This window comes from Triturus cristatus, chromosome 3_1, assembly GCF_964204655.1.
Source record: "Triturus cristatus chromosome 3_1, aTriCri1.1, whole genome shotgun sequence".
Lineage (NCBI taxonomy): Eukaryota > Metazoa > Chordata > Amphibia > Caudata > Salamandridae > Triturus > Triturus cristatus.
In genome coordinates, this window is record NC_140583.1 from 646,401,610 (window position 1) to 646,428,299 (window position 26,690).

The 26,690-nt window shown below is 45.2% G+C and overlaps 1 protein-coding gene across 1 annotated transcript in view; it reads left to right on the top strand.

Annotated features, from left to right (window-relative positions):
* Positions 1-26,690, top strand: part of NOX5 (NADPH oxidase 5) — a 195,922-nt gene that overhangs the window by 38,042 nt on the left and 131,190 nt on the right. Inside the window, exons 5-6 of the mRNA XM_085646368.1 lie at positions 10,777-10,930; positions 23,983-24,158. Coding sequence (XP_085502494.1) covers positions 10,777-10,930; positions 23,983-24,158 — 330 coding nt within the window. The remainder of the gene's footprint in view (positions 1-10,776; positions 10,931-23,982; positions 24,159-26,690) is intronic.

Here is a 26,690-nt window from a genome sequence, read left to right on the forward strand (position 1 = left end):
GACTTCCCCGCAGTGGGCGTCCCAACCAGAGCAGCTGGCGTCTGATTCAATCACCAGGTCGGGTTGAGATCCGGAGATGGCCCGGCTGTTCCAGGCCTCCATGTGGGAGATCCACCACTGAAGTTCGGTTTTGGCTTCCTTTGAGAGGGGCACAAACTGTGAGCAGGTGAGTCCCTTGCGCAAATGAAATGTCTTTAGGCGTTGAAGGGCCCTGTAGTGAAGGGGGCCCGGGAAGATGGCCTGTATCGATAATGATAGAAGCCCCACCACTCTGGCTAGGTGTCGTAAGGATATTGTGGGCTTCGCCAGTGTTAGTCTCAATTTGTGTTGAATCTTGGAAAGTTTGCGAGACGGAAGGGATAAAGTGGCTGTGACTGAGTCTATCATGAAACCCAAGAACTGCATCTTCTGAGAGGGAACAAAGTCGGACTTGGACTCGTTGATCACAAACCCCAGGGGCTCCAGAAGCATTATCGCCTGCTGTAACTGGATGAGCAAACGATGGGGACACTGACACAGAAGGAGTATATCATCCAAATAAATTATCAGCCGTACGCCCTCCGATCGGAGGCGCTCCACCACTGGCTTCATTACCTTGGTGAAGCACCAACGAGCGGAAGACAGACCGAAAGGAAGGGACGTGAATTCGAAAACCTATGAATTCCATTGGAAGTACAGAAAACGCCTGTGAGGGGGAAATATTGGAATCGTGAGGTACGCGTCTTTCAAGTCCAGACGCACCATCCAATCTTGCGGTTGTAGGAGATCCGGAAGGAGGTGAATCCCCTCCATTTTGAAGTGGCGGTAGACGAGCCACTCTTTGAACTCTTTGGGGTTGATAACTGGGCGGTAACCCACATCCCGTTTCTCCACGAGAAAAATGTTGCTGAGAAAACCCAGAGGGTGCAAGGTTGTGGGAAAAATCGCTCCCTTGAGCAATAGCTCCGAGACCTCCTTGTCTATCAAATCCGTCTGGTCTTTTGAAAAATACAAGGGCTGCGGTCGAATCGGTTGGGCCAGCAGCTCGAAGAACTCTATTTGGATGCCTGCCACTGTTAGACCCAGGCATCTGAGGTGAGAGAAGACCAATTGTGAAGAAATTATTGCAGTCTGCCCCGATCCTGATCTCCCCTGAGTACTGAAGTCTCACCTTGTTGGTTGTTGTAGGAACCATTTCCTCTGCCTCTGCCACCTCTGCAGCGTGGGTAGGACCTGGTAGGGTAGAAGTTACCAAACTTTTCTGGATCTTGCCACTGTCCTCTACACGGTTCAGATGATTTGAAGGAGGCACGGGTGTAAGGACGGTCGGTCGAGCGCCCCCTGCCACGACCAGCTGCGCCAAAAACACGTGGGATGAAGATTCGCTTAATAGATGATTGGGCCTTATCCAGAGATTTAAAAGTATTTACGAACTTGCCCAACTCTTTCATGAATGGATCTCCAAAGAGATTGCCCTCCGCCACTGGGCCAGCCACTGAAGTGGCCAATTTCCCAAGCTTAGGGTCTATCTTAATGAGTAGGGACCTACGCCGCTCTGTAGAAATTGCCGTATTGGCATTCCCCAGAAAAATGATCGCCCTCTGGGCCCAGCTAGATAGTACATCTGGGGAGATGAGAGCACCAGAGGCCTTGGTGTCCTCACCCATGTCTAGGATCTTTGCCAAGGGGCCCGCCGTGTCCAAGAGCTTATCTTGGTATGCTCTCCACAAGTGATCAAGGCCTTTCTTGGGGTCACAAATGAATTTAGCCAGGAAAGTGGCCATCTTAGGGTCCACCGCCACCGCCACTTTGCCATCCAGGGCCGGTCTCAGACATTCCGCCCTCAGGCAGCTTCTAACCTCTTGATCTAATGGTTTACGCAACCGGGCGGTCATATAGGCAGCAACCTTAGAGGCTAGAAGCCACACGGCAAACCTCGGGTAGAGGAGGTCCTCAGGATTAAGCATGTCGCTATCTACCTCAGCAAGGGGTAACTGATCTCCTTTTGCTGGGCGCCAAGGCATACTCGATTCGCCATCCCCATCAGAGGTCTGGGGGGACTCATCTGGGCCGCCCACAGGCGAAGCAACCGCCAGATCCTCTGCCGGCTGGAAGGGCGCTGAGGGGGATTGGGCATCCATGAACGCCTTTTTCAGGCACGCAAAAGCATCCGAATCTACGCCAACCTCTCCAGGGTGCTCCTTTTGGAATCTAAGGCGTTAGTGGAGGACCCACCTGGTGGTAGGGGCTTGTTAGACTATGTCGAATCTTCCCTCGCAGGGATGGGGTTGTTGGCACTGAGCCTGAAGTTGTTCAAATTTCTTCTCCAGTGGCGCAACCACTTGAGACACCGCCTTCAGGATAGAGGAATCCATCACCTGACAGAAGTGATCATCTATGGGCAAATAGGTGATTTCCTCCTCTTCCGCCTCGTAATATTTCTCATAATCTTCCATAGCTAAAGCTATACACAAGTATAGAAAAACAATAGGGGTGATGGTAGGGAATAAAACCCTTCAATGAAAGAATGCCAAAGCACTACAAGGGAATTGAACCCTGGGACCACTGTTCCCCACTGGAATTGAGGGTGTAAACTGCCTGGGCCGGTCCCTTAATATCGATTAAATCTTACCCGCTTCACAGGTGTTTTTGCTCAAGGCAGGGGCTCTCTGCAAATATTGCCCAAGCGCTAGCGGCGCTATATCACCTAAAGCACTAACTTCCCCAGCTTGATGCGATAGGCGCAGCCGAGCAAGTCTGCTCTTCTGACCGTAACTGAGGAAAATGACTTGCCAGCTACGCGGGGGAAATGCGCTTCAAGCGTGTGAAAAGTGACGGGCAAGCGGACCCCTAGCGGCGGGAGGGCTGCACCGTGCTAAGAGCCTCTGAGCACAGACGCGCCCGCGAAGGAGCGAGAGACACTCCTGCGGCCATGAAACCTGTAAGGGAAGAACAAAACTGTGCGCATTACATAGCGCGCGCACCAGTAAAACCACACAATAACCCTGGAAAATGCCCGTTTACATCGCAAAAAGAAGAGAGGGAGAAAACACTTATCTGAATGCTGCTGGAGCAGCGAAGAAAGAGGAGTACAGAGCGTTCCACAAAGGAAGTTGTTGGTGCTCCTGGCGCAGGATTGGTTCATGACTGTTGGACTTTTTTCTCTCACGTTGTCCCATTGCATCATGGGAAATGTAGTTTTCTTGTTGTTTACATATCTTTGGTAAAGCTGCTGGAGCAAAGTAAACGGAGAAAGAAAATCCTAATCTGAAGCCTCTGGTCCTGCCATAGAATGCCAAATTGATTTACTCTGACATTAACAGCCTGCGATTAATCTTTCAGTAGTTAATGGAAATAAAAAATCAAATAAAACTCTCCACCCAGATACAGCTCTGCAGTTGTTGCTTTTCTTTTTATGACGTGGTTTTTGCAGTACCACATCAACAATGTACTATTATTTCCACGCTGCTTTACGCTCGAGATCAGACAGATATTTAGACAGGTTTGATTTCACACGTGCCCAGCTTTCAAAGAACCATCTAGTGAAAAGTGAAAAGCTTTAGCCCTTACCTCGTCTTACATCATCACCAGCCGCACAACAGCGATTACGGATTTTATCTTTGATGAGATCTGGTTGGTAAGTAAAACCTATTTAGCCATCATCATTCATTGACCTCCTGATATTGTCATGTATAAAGATTCACATAGCTAAACAGAGATGTTTCACCTCGTTCTCCCGCCAGTGTCCCACACACATTAACCTACTCAAAATGTGTCCATATGTACTTGATGAAAAATCCATAGAGCACCACAGCAATTATCTAAAGGTTACATGGGAGTGACTTAAAGGTGACTGCTTTTGTTTGTGAATAATTGGTTTGTGAACTGTTTTCCTCTTTAGATTCCTCCTCCTGTATGTCCTGGCATTTAACTGAGAAAATAACCATGATAATGTGGTTCAATCATAGATCCCATGTAAGGATCAACAGGGTTGAACCAGGGTGGAATATGACTCATGACAACGCATAGTAATACAACGCGTGCCATTACAATGCGGGTATTACTACGCATTGGCATTACAACGACATATCATTACATCGCATACTTTTACCACGCATATTCCTTTACCATGCATGCCATTACAACGCACAGGCATGCGTGGTAAAGGTATTCTCATGGTAAAAGTATGAAAGGTGAGTGACACTACACTGCCCTTCCCTAAACCCTAATTTAGTATCCCTGCAAGACACTCCCCTGACCCCCAGTCCAAACACTACCTAGCATAACACCCAACACTACTCTAAACCCTAAAACACTACCCTACACTACACAAACACCACAACACTATCCTAAACCCTAAAACACTTCCCCTCAGCATGTCCCTCCCCCGACCCCCAGTCCGGACACTACACTCAAACACTGCCCTGCACGACCCCCGACACTACCCTAAACCCTAAAACACTACCCTATGCTACACAAACACCACAACACTACCTAAAACACTACCCCCAGCACGAACCTTCCCCGCCCCCCAGTCCGGTCCCTACACTGAAACACTACCCTGCACGACCCCCTGACACTACCCTAAACCCTAAAACACTACCCCCAGCACGACCCTACCCCGCCCCCCAGTCCGGTCCCTACACTGAAACACTACCCTGCACGACCCCCTGACACTACCCTAAACCCTAAAACACTACCCTACACTACATTAACACCACAACACTACCCTAAACCCTAAAACACTACCTCCAGCATGACCCTCCCTCGCCCCCCAGTCCGGTCCCTACAACGGAAACACTACACACAGCACGACACATCCCCTAACACCATTCCCCCTTACCTCTCTCTCCTCGTGTTCCTCTCTCCTGGTTCCAGCGTCATCTGAGGGACAGTGCACATCGTTGTGAGGAAACGGAAGAGCCTCAGTTGCCTCACAACGATGTAGATAACCATTACATCACATGCGTTGTAAAAGCGCATGCGATGTAATGGTATGCGTAGTAATGGTTAGCGTTGTTACATCGCATGCGTTGTCACGCATGTGATGTAATGACTTGCGGTGAAACAGCCGCGTTGTAATGGCTGTTCACCACCAGGGTGTATAGGATCTCCTGTTGATCCAGGGTTTAAAGGTTCAGATAAATTTTGTAGGTATTTATTAAGTACCAATCAACCATATCTAATATGTGTATTTGACCCATGATGTTAGGGTGCGATCAAGTATATAAGGTTTTTGAACCTGATCTAAAATTGTTTGTGAACATTTCCATTTGCTTCTCTCATCCCCTCTTTCCTCTCTTCTATTCAATTTTTCCACACTGTTCCTTTCTACTCTCTGATTTTGATGAATGTGTTACCATTATGTTGACTATATGAATCTTTTGCTAGATAATGAACTCTCATCACTAAGCAAGAACCCGCCAACCGACACCGCCGACACCAACGACGCAGCCCACAATCTCACACAGTGGATCACCAACTGCGCTGATGACCTCGCCCCACTGAAGAACCACCCAGGCAAGACCGGCAACAGGAAAACCCCGTGGTTCACAGACGCCCTCAAAGACTCAAAGAAATCCTGCCGATCCCTCGAAAAAACCTGCCGACACAAACGAACTACAGAAAACATGACAGCCCTCAAGAACACCACCCGCGAACACCACCAGCTGATCCGCACCACCAAAAGGACATCATTCAAAGAGCGACTAGACAACAACACCCACAACAGCAAGGAACTCTTCAACATCGTCAAACAGCTCTCCAACCCCAACGCCAGCAACAACGACATCACACCGTCACAAGAACTCTGCAACTCCCTCGCCACGTTCTTCCACCGAAAGATCGCAGATATACACAACAGCTTCGGACCCCAGACTCCGCCTCCAGTCACCGAACCAGCGACCCCCACCACCACCCTCAGCGCCTGGACCCCTATCAGCACTGAAGACATCATGAACTCCATCCACTCCGGCTCCCCCTCTGACCCATGCCCCCACCACATCTTCAACAAAGCCGACACCATCATCGCACCCTATCTCCGGAACGTCATAAACATCTCGTTCGCGTCAGCCACCTTCCCCGAGAACTGGAAGCACGCAGAAATCAACGCCCTTCTGAAGAAACCCACAGCGGACCCCAAAGACCTCAAGAACTTCCGCCCCATCTCTCTTCTTCCCTTCCCGGCCAAAGTCATCGAGAAGACCGTCAATAAACAGCTGACTGCTTTCCTCGAGGCAAACAACTCGCTCGACCCGACCCAGTCCGGATTCCAAGCCAACCACAGCACCGAGATCGCAGTCACCGACGACATCAGGACCCTGATGGACAACGGAGAAACAACCGCCCTCATCCTCCTAGACCTCTCAGCCGCTTTTGATACCGTCTGCCATCGCACCCTGACAACCCGCCTCTTCAACACGGGGATCCAAGGAAAGGCCCTGGACTGGATCACCTCGATCCTCTCTGACAGAACCCAGAGAGTCCGCCTCCCTCCCTTCCGATCAGCGGCCACCGAGATCATCTGCGGCGTACCCCAAGGCTCCTCGCTCAGCCCGACCCTCTTCAATATCTACATGAGCCCCCTCACCACCATCGCACGTAAACACAACATCAACATCGTCTCCTACGCCGACGACACCCAGCTCATATTCTCCCTCACCAACGACCCAGCCACCGCCAAAACCAACCTCCAGGAAGGAATGAAAGACGTCGTAGAATGGATGAAGCTCAGTCGCCTGAAGCTGAACTCTGACAAGACGGAGGTCCTCATCCTGGGACAATCCCCATCCGCCTGGGATGACTTCTGGTGGCCCACATCACTAGGATCCGCGCCGACACCATCGGACCACGCACGCAACCTGTGTTTCATCCTGGACTCTTCCCTCTCGATGACCAAGCAAGTCAACGCCGTCTTGTCCTTTTGCTTCAACATCCTGCGCATGCTCCGAAAAATCTTCAGATGGATCCCCACCGAAACCAGAAAGACCGTCACCCAGGCCCTCGTCACCAGCCGACTGGACTACGGAAACACCCTTTACGCAGGAACCACCGCTAAACTTCAGAAACGATTACAACGCATACAGAACGCCTCCGCAAGACTCATCCTCGACATCCCTCGCCACAGCCACTTATCCGCCCACCTGAGAAACCTGCACAGGCTCCCCGTCAACAAGAGGATCACGTTCAGTCTCCTCACCCACGCACACAAAGTGCTCCACAACATGGGCCCCGAATACCTCAACAACCGCCTCTCGTTCTACACCCCCACCCGCCAGCTCCGCTCCGCCAGCCTCACCCTCGCAACCGTCCCACGGATTCGCAGAACCACCACCGGAGGAAGATCGTTCTCCTACCTGGCAGCCAAAACATGGAACTCCCTCCCCGCACACCTACGAATGACCCAGGACCATCTCACCTTCAGGAAACACCTCAAGACCTGGCTTTTCGAGCAATAGCAGCACCCCCCCCCCCCTCCCTCAGCGCCTTGAGACCCTCACGGGTGAGTAGCGCGCTCTATAAATGTCTTGATTGATTGATTGACCCATGATGTTAGGGTGTGATCAAGTATATAAGGTTTTTGAACCTGATCTAAAATTGTTTGTGAACATTTCCATTTGCTTCTCTCATCCCCTCTTTCCTCTCTTCTATCCAATTTTTCCACACTGTTCCTTTCTACTCTCTGATTTTGATGAATGTGTTACCATTATGTTGACTATATGAATCTTTTGCTAGATAATGAACTGCTTTCTGGGACATAATTGGGATATGGATGAATATGTATGTGCCAATATTTGTAGATTCGGAAATGGCTAGAGAGCATCAGAGTGCTGAACATGTTGGAGTATTTGTGGAGCAGTGATTCCTATTATGTAGAGATGCAATGTTCTATCAAGAGCTGCATCTTCAGCTTCTCTCTGAAGTGCGGAAGGGTTGGGAAAGAGTGTTGATGAAGATTGTGAAACCGTATACCGAATGACTGTATGTGCATGACAACATGATGTTAACATTGTCTACGCAGATCTTTTGTTGTTTCAATATAACTTTAAAAAAAAAAAAGATTGTAGGTAGTGGTGAAATACCTTTTTATACTAGATTTTCCTGGAATCAATGCATTGAAATAAAAATAAAAAGATTACAACTTTTCATTATTATATTTGACATTAAATATACTTTACATATATCCAGTTTTTCATGATGGCTCAGGAGCATTTAAATGTTGTGACTAATTAATGGATATTTTGGTGAGGATGGAGGGGTCCATATCTATATTTACATTTGAAATGTATCAGAAGTAGATGTGTGTTTTCAACATAGAGATTTTGAGAGTGGGTTGATAAACATCATTATCAAGTATATATCATATGATAAGGCTGTATTGGTATGCAAGGATACTGCCATCGAAAGGTGTAAATATGAATAAAGATAGATTATCCAAGGTGTTCTGAACATTTTTATCACATGAAAATATGAACTTGTAGACACACAGACAACCACACACACACATACATATTTGTAAACATATGATGCAAAAAACCGAGATATTTTGTTATGTTTATTGTTATTGTTAATTATCACTTATAAAGCATTTAATTTGCCAGCAGTGTGGTATGACAGCAGCTATCTGTAGTCTTGGATACTGCTTTCGGAATATTTCCTTCATAGACCAGAGTCTATTTCGGTTTTGTGGAGCTGTGCGATCAATAGGGTGACTATGCACTTTTGTAATGATTTGTAGGGGTATTTTTGTGGTCGGTTATACAGGCGGACGGTACCAAATATTTTAATTTACTTAGTTGCCAATTGAAGGTGGTAAATAAAAAATGTCCCTTATAGACCAGCTTTCCCCCATATTCAGAGGACAAAGTGTATTACGTGTGTGTCGGCACCTTCTATTCTGACATGTGTCTTTGTGACAGAGAAAGAAGAAAAATGTAATATTTAGAAACATTTCCTGAAAACACTTGTAAATGACAATTTCCAGGAGATATTCTCTTCAGCCAAACTAGAGGATCAGTGTGTTAGTTTGGTAATCTTCTTGTGGCATGCAGAAATGTCACCAAGATGAGGAGCTCCTTGCCACATAATTTTGTTTTGAAATTGCTTGCAGTCATTGTTTCGGTTTTAGGCCCTATTATGACTTTGGCAGTCTAGGAGCAGGGCCGCCATGCTGCCACCCCGATTCGAGACCGCCAAAGCCATTAAAGACCGCCCGCCAGAGTACAAGGTTTTTTGTGTGTTTTTGAGCATCAAAGGCAGTTCCTGCAGGGCATGGACTCCCAAGTCCATGCCCTGCAGGGACTGGAGGTGCATGCATGCACGCATGTGCCCTCCTGCATGCACCCCATGGCGCAGAGGCAACAGGGTGCCCTGTAGGACCCCTTTGTTTCCTCATGCCACACTTTTCATGGCTGTCGCACCGCCATGAAAAGTGTGGCAGTGAGGAAACTCCTAATATGCTGGGCACCTCCAGCATATTAGGGGTCTCAGACCGCATCATGGATCCCTGACAGCAGCAGCAGTCCCGTGGTGGCCCAACCGCCACAGTCCTAATGCGGCAGGCGGTCCGTCAGTTTGGCGGTCTGCGGGCCGCCACCACGGGTTTGGCACTCCTTTGGACCGCTGAACTTGTAATAAGGGGACTTAGTGTTTGCAGGTCTACAAAACTAAAGAAAACATATATAGAGATAGTTTTCTTAGACGCATGTTTCGGGCAGAGCTTTGAACACGGCCAAGATGGCCACCAAATAGAGATGCTCCCGGTCGCCGATCCCTATGTGAGTGCAATCCTGAAGAATCATACTAGGAAGGAAACCATGTGCCAATCCCAGAGAAGCAAAGATGCTGATGCAGTTGATAGTGGTTTACATGAGCAGAGAATATTGTGCTTAAACTCAAAGAAAATATTATTGCATACAAAGATGAGCAGTGGAAGGACACAAGTAATGCATCCCTGGTCCTGTGGAGGGACAACCACATGAGGAGGAAGGAAGCCTATGGCAGCTGGCCAATTAGAAAAGCAAATTAGCGTGACAATGAAGCCAACCAATGGTAAGCAATGGCTGTCTCTTAACCCACTGAAAGAAAACATAAGGTTTTGAAGAGACAGCGCATGTGTTGCTTGGCAAGAGCTAATAAATGAGTTAGGCCGTGATTTTTTTGACAATTTATTTTAAAGATAATGCAAGCTTCCGGGAAGATGTGCACAGACAACAACAATGCACACTTTCCTTAAACTTAGAACGATAGGACATCATGTAATATGGAATGTGGGAATGTAATTGGAATGTCAGTTGGTCCAGTTGCCACTGGAATTTGATGGATTAGTTGCTTATGTTAAAGTATTATTTACTTTACCCATTATCGGCTGATTACGACCTTTACTACTTGTTACACATCACTTACGACAGCAGTGCAAGATTTACACAAAGAATGAGAGGTGTTGCTATCATTTAGTGCAGCAGGTGCATTGTCACTAGTTGACATGCTGTCTACATTATGGCACTTCCTCCCTGGCATCTGCTTAATGCATGTTAGAGTAAAGACTGGCAGGGTAGAGCTGAAAGTTTATTTAGTATACATCTACACTTATACTGAGCCAGGATCAATGCCAGGAGGACAGCTCAGCCAGTAAATGTTCTTGCTGCCATATGTGGTTCCACTGAGGTCAGCGCCAACATAGACTTTGTATTGGGCAATAGTAATTCTTGTAAGGAGACTACACAGACGTCCAGTAGTATTTAATGGTACATAGCACAAGTTATAATATTGATATTTCAATATCTTCTTTTTGTGAAGGTGTTGATGCTCCGGAGATGCCTGACTTGGTTGCGGACCACCTGGGTTGTCCGAGTTCTTCCGCTGGATCAGAATGTTGTCCTACATGAGCTGGTGGGCTACGCGGTCTTCATCTTCACAGTGGTACACACCGCCGCACATGTGGTGAACTTTGGTAAGGCATGGACTCTGTGGCAGTAGTCAGAAAGGGTGGGCTAATGGTTTGAGCTAGACCCACCAAAAGCATCTGAATCCGGCCACAAATCAGGGGAAAGGGATCACACAGACTGAAATTATCCTATTACTGACTTTCTGAAAATATTGTGCTTTAGTTTGCTGCACATCCTAAAAACGGATTCAGACTGCTCCAAAGAGATTATAAATATGGCTAAGTGCCACGGTTATCTACTGCTCGTTGGACATCATTTACTGACCCCTGTATTGCCCCTTGTGCTCCCTCACAGTGCCTCTTGCGACCCCAGGCCTCAGTGGTGACAGTAGCAGTGTCAGGAACAGAAGGTGAACTGTGTACTGACGAGCACTGTTTACTTTATGCAGCTCCCACTGGGACATTGCTCTAGACATAGATGCATTCAGAAGTGCAGCACTCTTTAGAATTAATCATAAAATGTTACCAATGAAAAATGCACATTTGTGTTCCTTGTTACCTTGCTTTCATATGGTGAATATATGAAAAACAATGTTGGCAAAACCAATAGGCATGGTACTGGCAGTCTAGTGAGATGCTTATTCATTATTAATGCAATGCAATGCCACATGCCTATGCCACTTGAATATGGTGCCTTATGCTTGCAATAGCAATCCCCCCCAAACAAAATCACTTCCAAATATAGTAGAACAGTAAAGGTTCGTCGTAGCAGGCAAGTGTATTTAAAATCGATATAGAAGCCCTTTTTTAGTTTTAATGCAAGGCACAGGAAAACAAAATTCTTATAGGTGCTAAGGCTAAGAAAATGTACTGTGGGCGGTGTATTTCTCTAACCTGAAGACATAGCTTAAACATAAAAGACAGACTAAAAAATAAAACTGATATAGAGTCGAAATCCAAAGAGGATGGAAAAGTAGATTATTGACCCACCATCCCTGGTATGCAGTGCATTTCTTTTTAGGGGGATGTGCATATGGAAGAGCAAAATGCTGCCCCTCTGCCGGCTGAAGCTAATAAATGAAGTGAGCTGACCCACTGCTCCATGCTGTACGCTGCAGTGGGTGGACGATAAATGTGAATGACTGTGGAACAGACTAATGAATGAAGAGACATGACCGAAGTCTTTTTATGTAGGTATATATCTGTGTTTTTTATTCAGGATTTTTTCATTCAGTGCAGGTGGCAATACAGCTAAAGCTATCTCTAGGTCACACTTACTGATCTGTTTGAATACCTCTATGCTTTACAACCGATTATAAATTATAACTTGTTAACAATGAAAACCAGTAACAGAGTTCATATTCAACATATGGCCATACTGAGGAATCCCGGTGGGCATGACCACAATTGTTTTTTATAAATCTCTTTTTTGGAAATCTCCCTGAGATTTATCAATACATTTTCTCCTTGAGTAATACACTCTGTTTCAGTGAGATCAATTATTGTGATGTCATCAGGATTAACTTCATGTGGCATCACTTCCATGGATTCAGGGCCATAGGTCATATGTGATGTCAATGAGGTCAAAGTATGTGTGATGTCATTCCACCTACCACTGGCATTTTGGTGATTTTTTGGGCTCAGGATTGATAACTCTGGGTCACTGAAACTACTTCCCCCACACATCACACTTTGTTTATGCTCCTGAAACAACCTGCTCCCTCTACACAAATTCAGCATTCCTTTAAGTGAACTCTTCAAGGGTCTTTCAAGCTTTTCAAACAAACCTTACCCTTTCCACACAAATTCCGTGATGACTGCAGACATCCCATGTTTCCATTGATGACAGTTGATTGAATTTGCTGTTTCGTACTGCATCATACATCATCTTTCCGCCACACCCAGACAAAAGCACTGAGACTGCTCTCACACTTGCTTTGGATGAACCAAGATCCTTTGTGGAGACTCTGCTGCTTTTCCTTTGCCAAATTTATCTATGGGGTTCAATAGAGTGGACCACGATATCACTTTGAAGTGTCTCACACAGTTATGCATGAAGGCACCTGTTCTGGAATGGTTCACATCCAACTTAAAAGATTGTATTCAGTTGATAGAATTCACTCCGTTCTGTTCCACTTCTCAGAAGGTGACCTGTGAGGTTCCCCAGGGTTCTACTTTTTACCCCATGCTGTTTGATAATTACTCATTAAGTCATTATATCCTCTGGTAATATGGTCATTTCACATGAGACTCACAGTTAATCATATGTCTGGCCGGTAATGCTCTCAACTCAGCTGCAAATCTAAAATCTTGCGTTTTCAGTTAGCATTAGATGTCCCATAATTTTCTTCAGCCTAATGACAACAATACTGAAATCTTGCTAATTGGCAACAACACTCGAAGGTGGCATGATGCCCTCTCGCCTACTCCACTTGTTTCAGCTCCTTCCCACATGGTCACAGTTAAGTCATTTGGGGTCGTATTAACAAGGGCTTTATCTCCGCTTTTTTGGCTTTAAAAGCCAAAAATGCGGAGATAAAACTATCGCCCTATTTACAAGAGGGTGCTAACATGCATAATCGCATGTTAGCACCCTTTTTCCCGACGCCCCCCTTTGCATCTCTAATGAGATGCAAAGTGGGTGTCAATGGGCAGTACAGCCTTGCAAATATCGCTGATGTGCACATCACAATATTTACAAGGCTGCCCCAGCATTTTAGCAGATGTTAGTTTTTGGAGAAAACCGCTGTTTTCTCCAAAAACTAACGTCTGCTAAAATCCTGACTTACCCATCCCTAACATAGGGGGTGGATTATGCTGCTACGACCACAGGGTCGTATCAGCAAGGTTATCCCCTTTTGCAGGGAACATCGCTGGAAAACCAGCGATGTTCCCTGCAAAACTGCGATTTCCCCGCTATCTCTGGAATTTTGATCTCCCTGGAGCAACGTGTTGTTGATAACGCGCTACCAGGGCGATAAATTCTAGAGATAGATGGCGATGAATAACAAAGCGCTAAGCACGCTTTGTGTTATTCATCGCCGTTCCTTGCTGATATGCCCCTGAGTGTCTAGTTGAATTTTCATTTAACCATGCAAGAGCAGTTTCTTTTTTTTAAATTAAATTTGTTTAGGTTTTTATTTATAATTTTTCAACAAAAATCAAATCGTTATGGTACACGATATGCAGGTACATTTCACGAAGGCATGGTAACACAATGTAACAGATACATGATTCGTTTCCATGATTGTCGTTGATCATTGATATCATACATTTCATGACCCCCTACTCAGCTGTCCTTGTGCAAGAGCAGTTTCTTCAGCTTGCTTTTTCCATTTTAAAGTGATAAGATAAATGTCCTCTTGTATTACTCTGTAAGTTCCGCAATCCAAGGAGATGTCTGACTCTCAGTTCCTTTTTGCTACCCATTTAGTCAGGAGAGGCAAGGTGGATAGGCATACCCTTTCTTTGCTTGGTGCCCTACTTTGGATTCAGTTGTGGCCTGCGCAGGTAAGTGCGGGGGTGGAGCAGGGCAGGGGTGAGGGGGTGGAAGTGTCAAACGATGGAATAGGGGAAATAAAAAAATTAAACAATAAAACCACTTACCTTACGCTCACCGCATCACAGAGTCGGCGATGCAAGGTAAGTGGTTTTATTTATTGATTTATTTTATTTTTCCTAGTCTGTTGTTTGTCACTTACACTGCCACCCCACTGCCCTGTCGCGCCTCATCTATATTTTTAGGAAGTTGTGCTTACTAAATGTTTTACATTATTTTCACCTACCAATATTGTGAGAGATTGGCTAAAGCATCATATATTGTGGAAATAAAATTTTCCATAATATAATTGTAATTAATATTTATAAATTGTAGGAAAGCTCTAACAATGACTGGAATACAATCAATCAATCAATCAGGGATTTAAAAAGCGCGCTACTCACCCGTGAGGGTCTTAAGGCGCTGGGGGAGTGCAGCTCCGGTTCAGTCGAAGAGACAGGTCTTGAGGTTCTTCCTGAAGGTGTGGAGGGTGGGGGAGCGTCTGATGTTGACAGGGAGGTCGTTCCAGGCTTTGGCCATGACGTAGGAGAAAGCTCTTCCGCCTGCTCTGGTTCTTTAAATGTGGGGGGTCTCGGCAAGGGCGAGGTCTGCGGAGCGAAGGTTTCTCTTGGGTACGTGGAAGGAGACTCTCTCGTTGAGGTATTTGGGTCCAGATTTGTAGGTGTGGGTGAGCAGTTTGAAGGTTACTCTCTTCTCAACAGGAAGCCATTGGAGGTCTCGTAGTTGTTGGGTCATGTGTTCATGCCGTGGGGTTCCAAGGACGAGTCTGGCTGCGGCGTTCTGGATGGTTTGGAGCTTGTGGGGAAGAGTTCTGTTGAGTCCGGCGTAGAGGGTGTTGCCGTAATTCAGTCTGCTGGTTATGAGAGCGTGGGGGATGATTTTTCTGCATTCTGTGGGTATCCATTTGAAGGTCTTGTGGAGGATCCGAAGGCAGTTGAAGCTGGGGGAGGTGATGGAGTTGATCTGGCGGGTCATAGTGAGGGTGGAGTCGAGGATGGTGCCGAGGTTCCGTGCGTGGTCTGTCGGGGTGGGCGGACTCTCGAGGGTGGAGGGCCACCAGGTGTTGTCCCAGGTGAAGTGTCCGAGGATGAGGACCTCGGTCTTCGCCGAGTTGAGCTTTAGGCAGCTGCTTTCCATCCAGACAGCTACGTCCCTCATTCCTTCCTGGAAGCAGAGTCTGGTGTCTTCGTTGTTCTTCGTGAGGGAGAGGATGAGCTGGGTGTCGTTGCCGTATGATACTATGCTGAGCCCGTGTTGTCTGACGATGGCTATGAGGGGGGCCATGTAGATGTTGAAGAGTGTGGGACTGAGCGATGATCCTTGGGGTGCTCTGCAGTTGATCTGTGTGGGTTCGGAGAGGAATGGAGGGAGTCTGATCCTCTGGGTTCTGCCAGAGAGAAAGGATCAGATCCAGGAGAGGGTCGTTCCTCGTATCCCAGCGTTGTGGAGTCTGGCTGTGAGAGTGCGACGTGAGACGGTGTTGAAAGCTGCGGAGAGGTCTAGTAGGATGAGGGCTATGGTGTGTCCCTGGTCTAGTAGCATGCGGTTGTCGTCGGTGGCAGCAAGGAGGGCAGTTTCAGTGCTGTGGTTGCTGCGGAATCCGGACTTGGAGGCGTCTTGGATGGAGTTCTCTTTGATGAAGGCAGTCAGCTGGGTGTTTACGAGTCTCTTGGTGACTTTGGCAGCGAAGGAGAGGAGAGAGATGGGCCCGTAGTTTTTCAGGTCTGTCGGGTCGGCCGTGGGCTTCTTGAGTAGGATTCGAAAGTGATGTTGATGGTACGTCCTTGTTTGGGTGCGATGGCAGCCCTGTGGTAGATGTGCGGTGGGCAGGGGTCGGTGGGGGCTCCTGAGTGGGTGTTCTTCATGGTCACGGTGGTGTGTTCGACGGAGGCAGGATTCCAGGTTGTGATGATCGGCTCTTTGTCGGTGGTGGTGGTGAGTGAGGTGGTGTCCGGCATCTGTTTGCTGAAGTTGTCGTAGAGGGCCTTGAATTTCAGATGGAAGTAGGAGCTGAGCTTGTTGCAGAGTTCCTGGGATGGTGTGATGTCCGTGGCTTCGCCGGGGGGTTTGGTGAATTGCTGTATGACGTTGAAGAGTTCTTTAGTGTTGGTTGCGTTGGTGTAGATTTTGTTCTTTATGAAAGTCCGCTTGGTGTCTCTTAAGCGCTGGTGGTATTCCTTCAGGGCGTTCCGGTAGCTGTTCAGGTCTTCCGTGGTTTTGCGGTTTCGCCAGGTTTTCTCGAGGCGTCTGCAGGAGCGCCTGGCTACTTAGAGTTCGGTGGTGAACCAGGCGACTTTCAGGGGGTGTTGTTTGCCGGGGTGGCGGAGGGGTGTGAGCTTGTTGGTGCAGCTGGAGATCCAGCGGTGAAATTCCTTGGCTGCGGAGTTGGCGTCTGTCATGGAGGAGGGTGGGTCTAGGAGGAGGGTGGTGTTAAGGTGCTCCTCTGTGATCTTGCTCCAGTTCCTTCGAGGCGGGCGTGGGGGGAGGGGGTTTGGGTCCGGTGGAAGTGTTGAAGGTGAAGTGTATGCAGTGCTGATCCGTCCAGGGGGGCTGCGAGGTATGGCTGAAATGGATGTTCGTCCCTCCTGTGAAGATGGGGTCGAGGGTGTGTCCTGCTCTGTGCGTGGGGGTGGTGACGAGCTGCTTCAGTCCGAGGTTGGAGAGGAACAAGAATATAGGGATATATGTATTTCACATATTTTTGTCCATAAGAAACAATGCATGCATTCTGTTAAACAAACCAGAATTACAGATAGCCTAAAAATGCAACTTGCCTGTTTAAGACCTGCTTTAATTTTTCAATTTTTTAAAGGGAGTAAAAATGTAAATTAATTGTAAAAGTAATATGCGCATGCTACTTTATAACAGCCAGTCTGCTTCAGGCTTCCAAAATGTATTGTTGTAGCCCTTAAAAATGTATCTTCTCTCTGGAGCAAAGATCTCTGAATACTGGGCTCTTCCCTGTTAATTGGTTTCTGTTCATTCAAAAATCAATAGTAAAGAGGTTTTTCATTCACTTTATACATTTACATTTGAAACCTCCTTCGTTGAGCTATAGTTTATTTTTTAAAAAATGTCTTCTTAGCTATTTTTTCCCAGCTGCCATTTGCTCATCAATACCCATCTTGTCCCAAGAGAGATCACCATGATTTCTGCAGAACTTCAGAATCACAATGTGGACAAGTGTCAGCATGGTCAATGAACGCAACAAAGGAGGCTGACCGACCAGAATGGAATATGTTACAGGATAAGCTGTGTTTTTTAATAATATCTCTAGATCTCTCACAGAGAAAAGTGTCCCAGGAATCAGGCCCCACAAGCGTTGGCAATGACAATAGGTCTTGCTTTAAAAGAATGTTGTGTAGCATTTCAAATAGATAGAATGGGAATGGATATGTATTTGTGTGGAAGCAGAGAACTAACTGTAGAATAATACTGGTGTAAATTAAAGGGTCCAGTGGCAGTTGCACTTTCAACACAGACCTATAACTCTATGTAGGTTAATGACAGCCCTCCTCTCATCTGCGCTGGTGCCAGAGAAATACACCATAAATTATGTAGTTATGAAAACCACTTGAATAGCACTACAAAGTTGTGTATGCCCCTAAATGTTCAACCTCAGGCAGCTGGATAAATAAAGCAAACACAAGGAGATGATGGACGGAGTGCTGACATTTTACAGACACTCACCCCCAGTCACAGATCTGGGTTGAATCCATCACCATTTTTTAGCTCACTTCGCCACCTCAGTTCAGACCCAGCTAGGTCTTAACCCTGTGCCTCATGGGAACAGTCCAGCCCGACCTGCCAAGCCAGGTCTTCCCTGAACCAGAAACAAGCATCCTGGGACCAGTTTCTGGGTAATACCCTTCATCAGCCAGGCTTGCTTGAATCCAGTGGCAAAGTGAGCAAGGTACCCATGTCTGGGCATGGGCATACCCTGCCAACTCAGGGCGAACAAAGCAAACACAAGGAGAAGATGGACGGAGTGCTGAAACTTTTCAGACACTCACCCCCAGTCACAGATCTGAGTTGAATCCATCATCATTTGTTAGCTCACTTCACCACCTCAGTTCAGACCCAGCTATATGCAAATCAGTCATAACCCTGTGCCTCATGGGAACAGTCCAGCCCGAACTGCCAAGCAAGGTCTTCACTGAATCGAAAACAAGCATTCTGGGACCGGTTTCTGGGTAACACCCTTCATCAGCCAGGCTAGCTTGAATCCAGTGGAAAAGTGAGCAAGAGACCCAGGTCTGGGCATACTCTGCCAACCTAGGGCGAACAAAGCAAACACAAGGAGAAGATGGACGGAGTGCTGAGATTTTTCAGACACTCACCCCCAGTCACAGATCTCGGTTGAACCCATCATCACTTTTTAGCTCACTTTGCCACCTCAGTTCTGACCCAGTTATATGCAAATCAATCTTAACCCTGTGCTTCATGGAAACAGTCCAGCCCGAACTGCCAAGCCAGGTCTTCCTTGGACCGGAAACAAGCATCCTGTGACCGGTTTCTGGGTTACACCTTTTATAAGCCAAGCTAGCTTGAATCCAGTGGCAAAGTGAGCAAGGGACCGACGTCTGAGCATACCCTGCCAACTTAGGGCAAACAAAGCAAACACAAGGAGATGATGGACGGAGTGCTCAAACTTTTCAGACACTCATCCCCAGTCATAGATCTCGGTTGAATCCATCATAATTTTTTAGCTCACTGCGCCACCCCAGTTCAGACCCAGCTATATGCAAATTAGTCTTAACCCTGTGCCTCATGGGAAGAGTCCAGCCCGAACTGCCAAGCCAGGTTTTCCCTGACCCAGAAACAAGCATCCTGGGACCAGTTTCTGGGTAACACCCTTCATCAGCCAGGCTAGCTTGAATCCAGTGGCAAAGCGAGCAAGGGACCCATGTCTGGGCATACCCTGCCAACTTAGGGCGAACAAAGCAAACACAAGGAGATGATAGACGGAGTGCTGAAACTTTTCAGACACTCACCCCCAGTCACAGATCTGGGTTGAATCCATCGTAACATTTTAGCGCACTTCGCCACCTCAGTTCAGACCCAGCTATATGCTAATCAGTCTTAACCCTGTGTCAAAATGATCTCAGCTGTGTGTAGGGCAAGCACTTTATTTGGAAGTTTTCAACTTCTACCCAATCAAAACATGTACTTCTGGCTATCAACATGTGGACAGAGCCAAGGCCCCTCTCCTGGAGGCTCTCACACAATTGTTTGTCCACAGCTGCACTGTCAAGCCAGACCAAATAAAGGACCAAGGAAGCTTTGCTAGATCTCAATCTGACACCCTTTTTTGCTTATTTTCTGCTGCAACCATTCCCTGTCAACGTTTCAGGACTTACAAGCTCATCATAGAGCAGCCTTTGTTCTTCCAGTCTTTCTTGACAGTTAGGGCTTTCATGCTGATGCTCACATTGATAATAAAAAAACATAATGCCATGGATGGCATCAAGGTCCTAGATGTTGACAGCTAAGCACTTACATTGAAAAGATTTTTAAAAAGATACGCAACTTCTGCTGACTTACAACAACAATGAGTCAGAGATAAAAGCGAAATTTGCAGCCTGTGTGTGACAGCCGTGAAGGGATGGCTGAAAGCTAATTCCCTTTGATGCAATTACGATAAAACTGAGGTCCTGTTATTTGGTAACAACCCCCCGCCTGTCTGGTCTGGGGCTTGGCCGTCCAACTGCATGGCACCTCCTCCGCCAGTCGAAGTGCAAAGTAACCTAGGAGTTGTTGATGATACAAACCTATTCCTCAAACCTCACATCTCAGCTGTGGTCAAAACCACATGCTGAATCCTTGAGATGTCAAAGAAATTCCTCAAACTCCTCCAATGGGAAGCCCAGAAACTGTGGTACAAGCTTTGATCCTATCTAAACTCGACTATACCAACATCTTAGACATAGAAATTCTAGACTACCTCATTCAGAAACTACAAAAGGTACAAACATGGCTGTCCATCTCTTGTTTAACCTTCCTACCGAAGCCAGCTGCATTGGCTTCCAGTGAAGAAGAGAGACATTTTGAAAGCACCAACGGTGATGCACACAGCCGTCTACAGGATAGTGTCTAAATACCTACGGGACAAACTGACACCCTACTGTCCTAAAAGATCCTTGAGGTCACAATCAGCTCATCTGTAGTTCATTCCATCTACTAGATTAAGGAAATGGGGCATCTCAGCCTGCTAGGTACTGGCAGCCAACCACTGGAATGAGCTCCCGCTGCCCCTAAGATATATCCCCGATAAAAAGATCTTCTGCAAACAATTGAAAACCCACCTGTTTAAAGACTAACTTGTCTCTCCCGTCCATTTCAGCTTCATGTCTAGCGCCGTGACACTCTAGTAGCAGCCGTGCGCTCTACAAATCCTATCATTCATTCATTCTTAATATTCTTACATCCATTGTCACCGTGCAAACTTCAGTTATTGACAAGGACTTGACAATGTAGGTCTCCTGAGTGCCTCTCAGGACTGCCAGAGGAAAGGGTAACCCCTCTCAGTAGCCATGGTGCCACCCTGTACAGAATAAATATAAGTAAAAGGTGACAAGTGTCCCCTTTAGAGGGTCACAGTGATCTGTGTAGATACTGATTAATGATGTAGACTGTGTTGGAGGTAATTAGCAAGGTACCAAACACCCCAGACTTCAGGAGGTAGAAAAGAGAGAAGTAAGATAATAGGTCCGGTGTCTGATGATTCACAAGGAATAATATAAAAAAAACTGCTGAAAGGACAATAATAAAAATAGCAATAGTTATAAAAATCAGGAAACAAAATGCTTTGCAATGCATCCACCCATTGCAAATTATCACACAGCACATAGAAAGTCAAACTTGGTCTTCCCCTTGAGATTACAAACACCATAAGTTCCTGGTGTAAGGTGAACAATAACAGTTCTCAGGGCAGGGAACACTATTGTATATACAACACCCCTGAGCAACTGTAAATAATTACATAGTTTATGATTACTGTATGAATGGCCCAACAGACTGATGGTTAAAAAGATAGATCTACTTTATTATTGACTCAACATCTCTTAAAACATGATATACAAAATATAGAAATGCTATCACATATATAAAAAAAACAATCAGATCTACATACAGTCTTGCATTCAAACAACAATACAATACCCAATGCTTGTGATATCTTGGTATATCTTATTTTCCTCAATAAGGACAACAATAGTCTAGACTCATAAATAAATAATGTATCTCAGTAGTTAATTTAGGGTCACAAATACATGGTCACAGAGGTTGTGGCTTAAATTGTTGATAGTTCTTAATGAGATCTATGCGCGTTTCGACAACAGAGGCGCCTTCATCAGGAAAGCCACATGCAGTATTGTAGAGTACCTAAAAATATATAACATCAGTCTAGGCCCATAAACAAAACTATGATTCCATAATACAACTTAAATTGCAGTATGATAAGGTTGGTTTACCCATTAATAGGACCCTTCACCACAACGATAACAAAAATTAGAAAATTAAAGATCAAGTAAAAAAACTCGAATAGCATTCTATGCTCCAGCGGAAGGCATTACTGTTGGAAGATCTTAGAGAAGAAAACATATGATGGAAATTGTAATACCAAATGCCGGAAACCAGGTTATTCAGAAGAGAAAGTAACCATCAGGTCAAGTGCATTATAATCTATTCAAATAGTGTAGAAGTGCATACATGAAGACCGAGTGGTTACATCTTGGGGAGTCATGCAACTTTGTTAACCTCTCTTACCGAACGAAAAGATGGATATTTCTCAAATGGCTCTAGAAACAGTGAAATGCACAGGTGCGGCAACTCAAACTGACCACTATAAGGAGATAATAAACGAGATACAGGCCAAACTTCCTGACCTAACATTTCAACCTCTCCTTCAAACACTACGCGCTAAATTACAGCCGACCCTCACTTACGGAAGCGTATCCCTACATGGGAAGGACACCGTTTTATTGGACATAGTCATGGCCAAAGCATACAGGGCCATTTTCAATCTCCCCAAATACGTTTCTCCTGCTCAGATTCGGTTGGAATTTGGTATAATCAAACAGACAATAGGAAGGCGGTGTGCGTATGTAGGGACTTGGCACAAGATCCGCACTGCTGAGACTGGTACCTTAAGCCCCAATGTATGAGGGGAGCTACTTCGACATCAAAAATCTTTGGCCAGAGACTATTTACTCTAATCTCTCCAAGTCCTGGGCCTGATTGACTTATGGGAAACTCCAATTGATCACCTTTCTTTTAAAAAAATCGCAAAGAAATCGGCACAAATCATTTCAGCAATTGAAGACAAGAATGATTTTAGCGAAAAGAGCGCATGGCTGGACAACGCTGGGTGACTATGGGCCAGTACAACCACAAGAATACCTTAGTACTGGCATGAAAATAAAAACTAAAGAAAGGTTTCTGAAACTACGCCTTGGAGTAATCCCTATACTCCCACATTTGCCACCCTGGGAGAGGAAGAACTCCTTAGAGCAGTGCCGACTGTGCAAAACTGGCAAGGAGGACATTGTCCACGTAATCTGCATTTGCACCAAATTAAATGATTTAAGGGATCACCTACTACGTCCATTCTTCAAGCAGCATGGCGTGCGGACTTGCAGACAAGCTGTAAAACTGTGTTTTAACCCGAAACATACTAAACTGAATTGCCAGGTTGTAAAGTTCTTTGATCTAATAGGAAAAAGACTTAAGAGACTTGATGATAACTAAAACACTTTTCTAACTGATCTTAGATAATCTGTTAAAGTAATGTATTAACGACTTTCTTAAACATTTTTTTTCTCTTCTTTCTTTCAAGTTTTACAATATTTGTAAAGATTTTAATTAATAGTGTACAAATAAACAATTATCTCTTAAAAAAAAGAGATACAGAGATTTTTTTATAAGTTTCCTTAAATGCAAATCAGAGGACTGAAACGGTCCGAAAGCAAACTTCGATAGTTTAGGAGAGGCATAAATATCTATCTTTATTCAAAAGAAACGGATAACGGGTGGCTTGATGTAAAGGAATAACATGGGACCAGTCACATATTGTCCAAAGTAGCAAATTGGCTATGCGATAAAGCTCTTGTCCTCAAGAATTCTAAGTAAAAAATACACAAATATGCCTTGTGTATTTATTTATTGTAATTCGGACAAAGGATCTTAAAAAGACTTTTGGGAAGCCCTCTATGTGCAATATTCCAATATAATACTGTTCAGGATAGCACTGCCATTGACCATACATCTGCCAAACTAACCACCCAGTCACCCATCTAAACGCCAAAAAAATCACTTCCCATGTCCCCACACATACATGTATAAACCCATCCACAGGCACAATTAGCAATAAACATGCTTCAAGCTATTAAAAAGTCAGAGGTTTTGGCTTTGCCAATGTCTGTTTTAAAAATTGAGAGCAGAATACTTCAAATAGCACACGGGAAGGAGGACTAGACCTGCCCTAAGAGACCAGAAGACAACATTGTTATTTGTAGTTGATATTTATAATGACATATGTTTGTGTTTGTCTGTCTCATAGTAAACGTAACCCAGAAACCAGGTAGCTACTTGCTGTGGGAATACCTGCTGACCACAAGACCTGGCATTGGTTGGATTTACGGATTGGCCTCCATCACTGGTGTCGTGCTGCAGGTCCTCATTTGCGTCACCCTCGTTTGTTCCAGCACTTTTGTCCGCAAGGGTGGACACTTTGAGGTACTTTTGACCACACCCGCTCTGCCATAAATTGAATTTATAAGTCCTTACTTTTGTTTAGCTTATCAAATTGACTGTTTCTTACACAGCCAAGGGAACTGTAGTAAAATCCATACTGAAATGGTTCATGTTTTTCTCTATATATATTATTTTGGTTCACTTTATGCAATACCTGCTTCTATTGCTCCAGCACTGCATCTCCTTCCCTCTACACCTCCAAGAGCAGTTTAGTTGTTATTGACTGTCACTTAATATTCTCCAGTATTGTCCAGTTAGTTGCAGACTTTTTTCTCCTTAGTTCTTGAGACAGATTACATTATGCTGGATGGAGGAATTAAAAGAATTTAATTGCAAACAATTGCAAAAGATAAATATTTTTAAATAGAGCTGTGATCATAAACGAAGGCCTATATATTGTACTGCTAATGATATACCATCTCTTATGTGACACTACTCTTGTGTGTTTCATTTCTGTTCAGCAAGCTGACCTTTGAACCTACTCCCCCTTACCATTATGAGATTCTATCTGATTTCACTCAACTTACACCCATGGTAATTCCTCGTGGGTCTCATTCGGTTGCTTGCACCGCAAATTGTCTCTGCCATCAATCCCTGACTATCTGCTAGCTTTACCAATTCATTGTTTAATCCCTTCATGCCAGCATCATGTCTCACTGATTTAAGAGTGTTTACAGCAATCCTTAAGAGCCATTCAGTGACATCTACACCCCAACCAGTAGCTGTAGTCCCAGCCCACTCCGAAGTTTTCCATGACCATCAAGGGACTGTTTTCAATTTGTCCACCAACATCTCTCCAACAACAATTTATGTTGTCACATGAAGTCATTGTTGTACAATTTTTACCACGTGAAAATAGCACTCATACACTTCAAGTTCATTACTTCTTTTAGCTACAATTGGCTCTCCTCTAGTCACATCTTATTTGATTTTTAAGTTAATCCTATCCAGTAGCTTGATGCTCCATTGCTTGCCTCAAACCCATATCTCTGTAGATATCTCGCTTGGCTTTGACTGCAAACCTCCTCTGATTAGACACTATCTTGGAAAAACCATATTCTTGATCAACATCTCATACCATCTCTTTGGTGATTACTCTCAAACCATTTAATCATTCTTCTCCCCCTCACAAATCACTGCCCCTTTGCCATCTGACATTAGATGGTTCCGTTCACCCTCATGGTCAGCCCAGCTACACCTGAAATTTGCTACTTCACCTCCTCCAGAGTCCAAAAACATTTTCTCCACCCGAGCAACTTCACATAAATATTCCTGCCCTTACAAACTTCACATACACTTCAAAAACAATAACAAACTCACTTTTATCATTGCATGAAACAATGATATTCATCTAAAACTGCAAGTCCTGCCACATGTCGATTTAATTGCAGCAAAACAGTGATCAATGCACTGATCATCAACACATTTTTTTCTGGAGGGTAATTTTAGGACTTCCCCAGTACTTCTCCCCTACTTAATCAAAGTAGTCTGCAACTTCACCACCTGCATGCGTGTCAACCTCCAATTATCTACTCCCACTTTATACTCTATGTTATCCATTGGCGTGTGTCCTCCCACCTTGCTGAAGCCTCCTCCTTCTGATACTGATGCTTCACTCAAACTCTTTCTTTTTCTCCACCTCGGTCACCATGTACCTTGCCTCAATTTTAATCATGTACATTCCTTGAAACTCTTCACTGGACGGCTCTTCCCCTGGGCGTAAAGCCAACACCTCCATCAGCATTTTCAAACCTACAATCAAAAACCACCTCTTCCCAATAGGATTCTCTCTCAACCACCACCTATGATGCTTTGAAAGTCAACATGCTAACAGCCTAGTGAAGTAACCCCCGAACATTTGTGCTTCATTTGCTATAATCTTTTTTTTAACTATTTTGTTTTTTGTGCACGTATATTTCAGCAATCAGGTGTCAGTAAACACATGCATCTCCATATACATAGAAATAACCAGACTTTTCAGTTCATACAGGACTCGCATTTCCCCCTTTTTACCTAATCCATCTTAACCTAAAACTAACCCTCCAAGTGTATTTCTCAAGCGTCCCAACTTATCCTATTATTCTCTCCCTTATCCGTAGTCATATCTGACTCCTGTAATCTCTTCAGGTACTGCACACCTTTTCACATTTTCTGGGTCAGTCTCAGAAGACCATTTTCCCAGCTATCATACACCAATCCATGTGACTGTCCCACATCCCCGCTGTGTTTGGTGCACGTCCACTCCATCCACATGCAATATCCTTTCTAACCACCATCAGGACCATATTGTATAATTTGCGAGTAAATTTTGGCGTTCTAGTGTTGCCGATAGTATTGGTATATCAAACGCCATTCCATTTGAGCTGTTCTCTGACCCTGTTTCAGAAGCTTTGGATTTTGTGGGGACTACCACAGTGTGGGCAAAATCGTCCCATTTCATAACATCCCCGAAGACAACTATTATCTTCAATTATACCAAACCTTGCCGGCTATGCACATGTGCAGTAAGTTCAA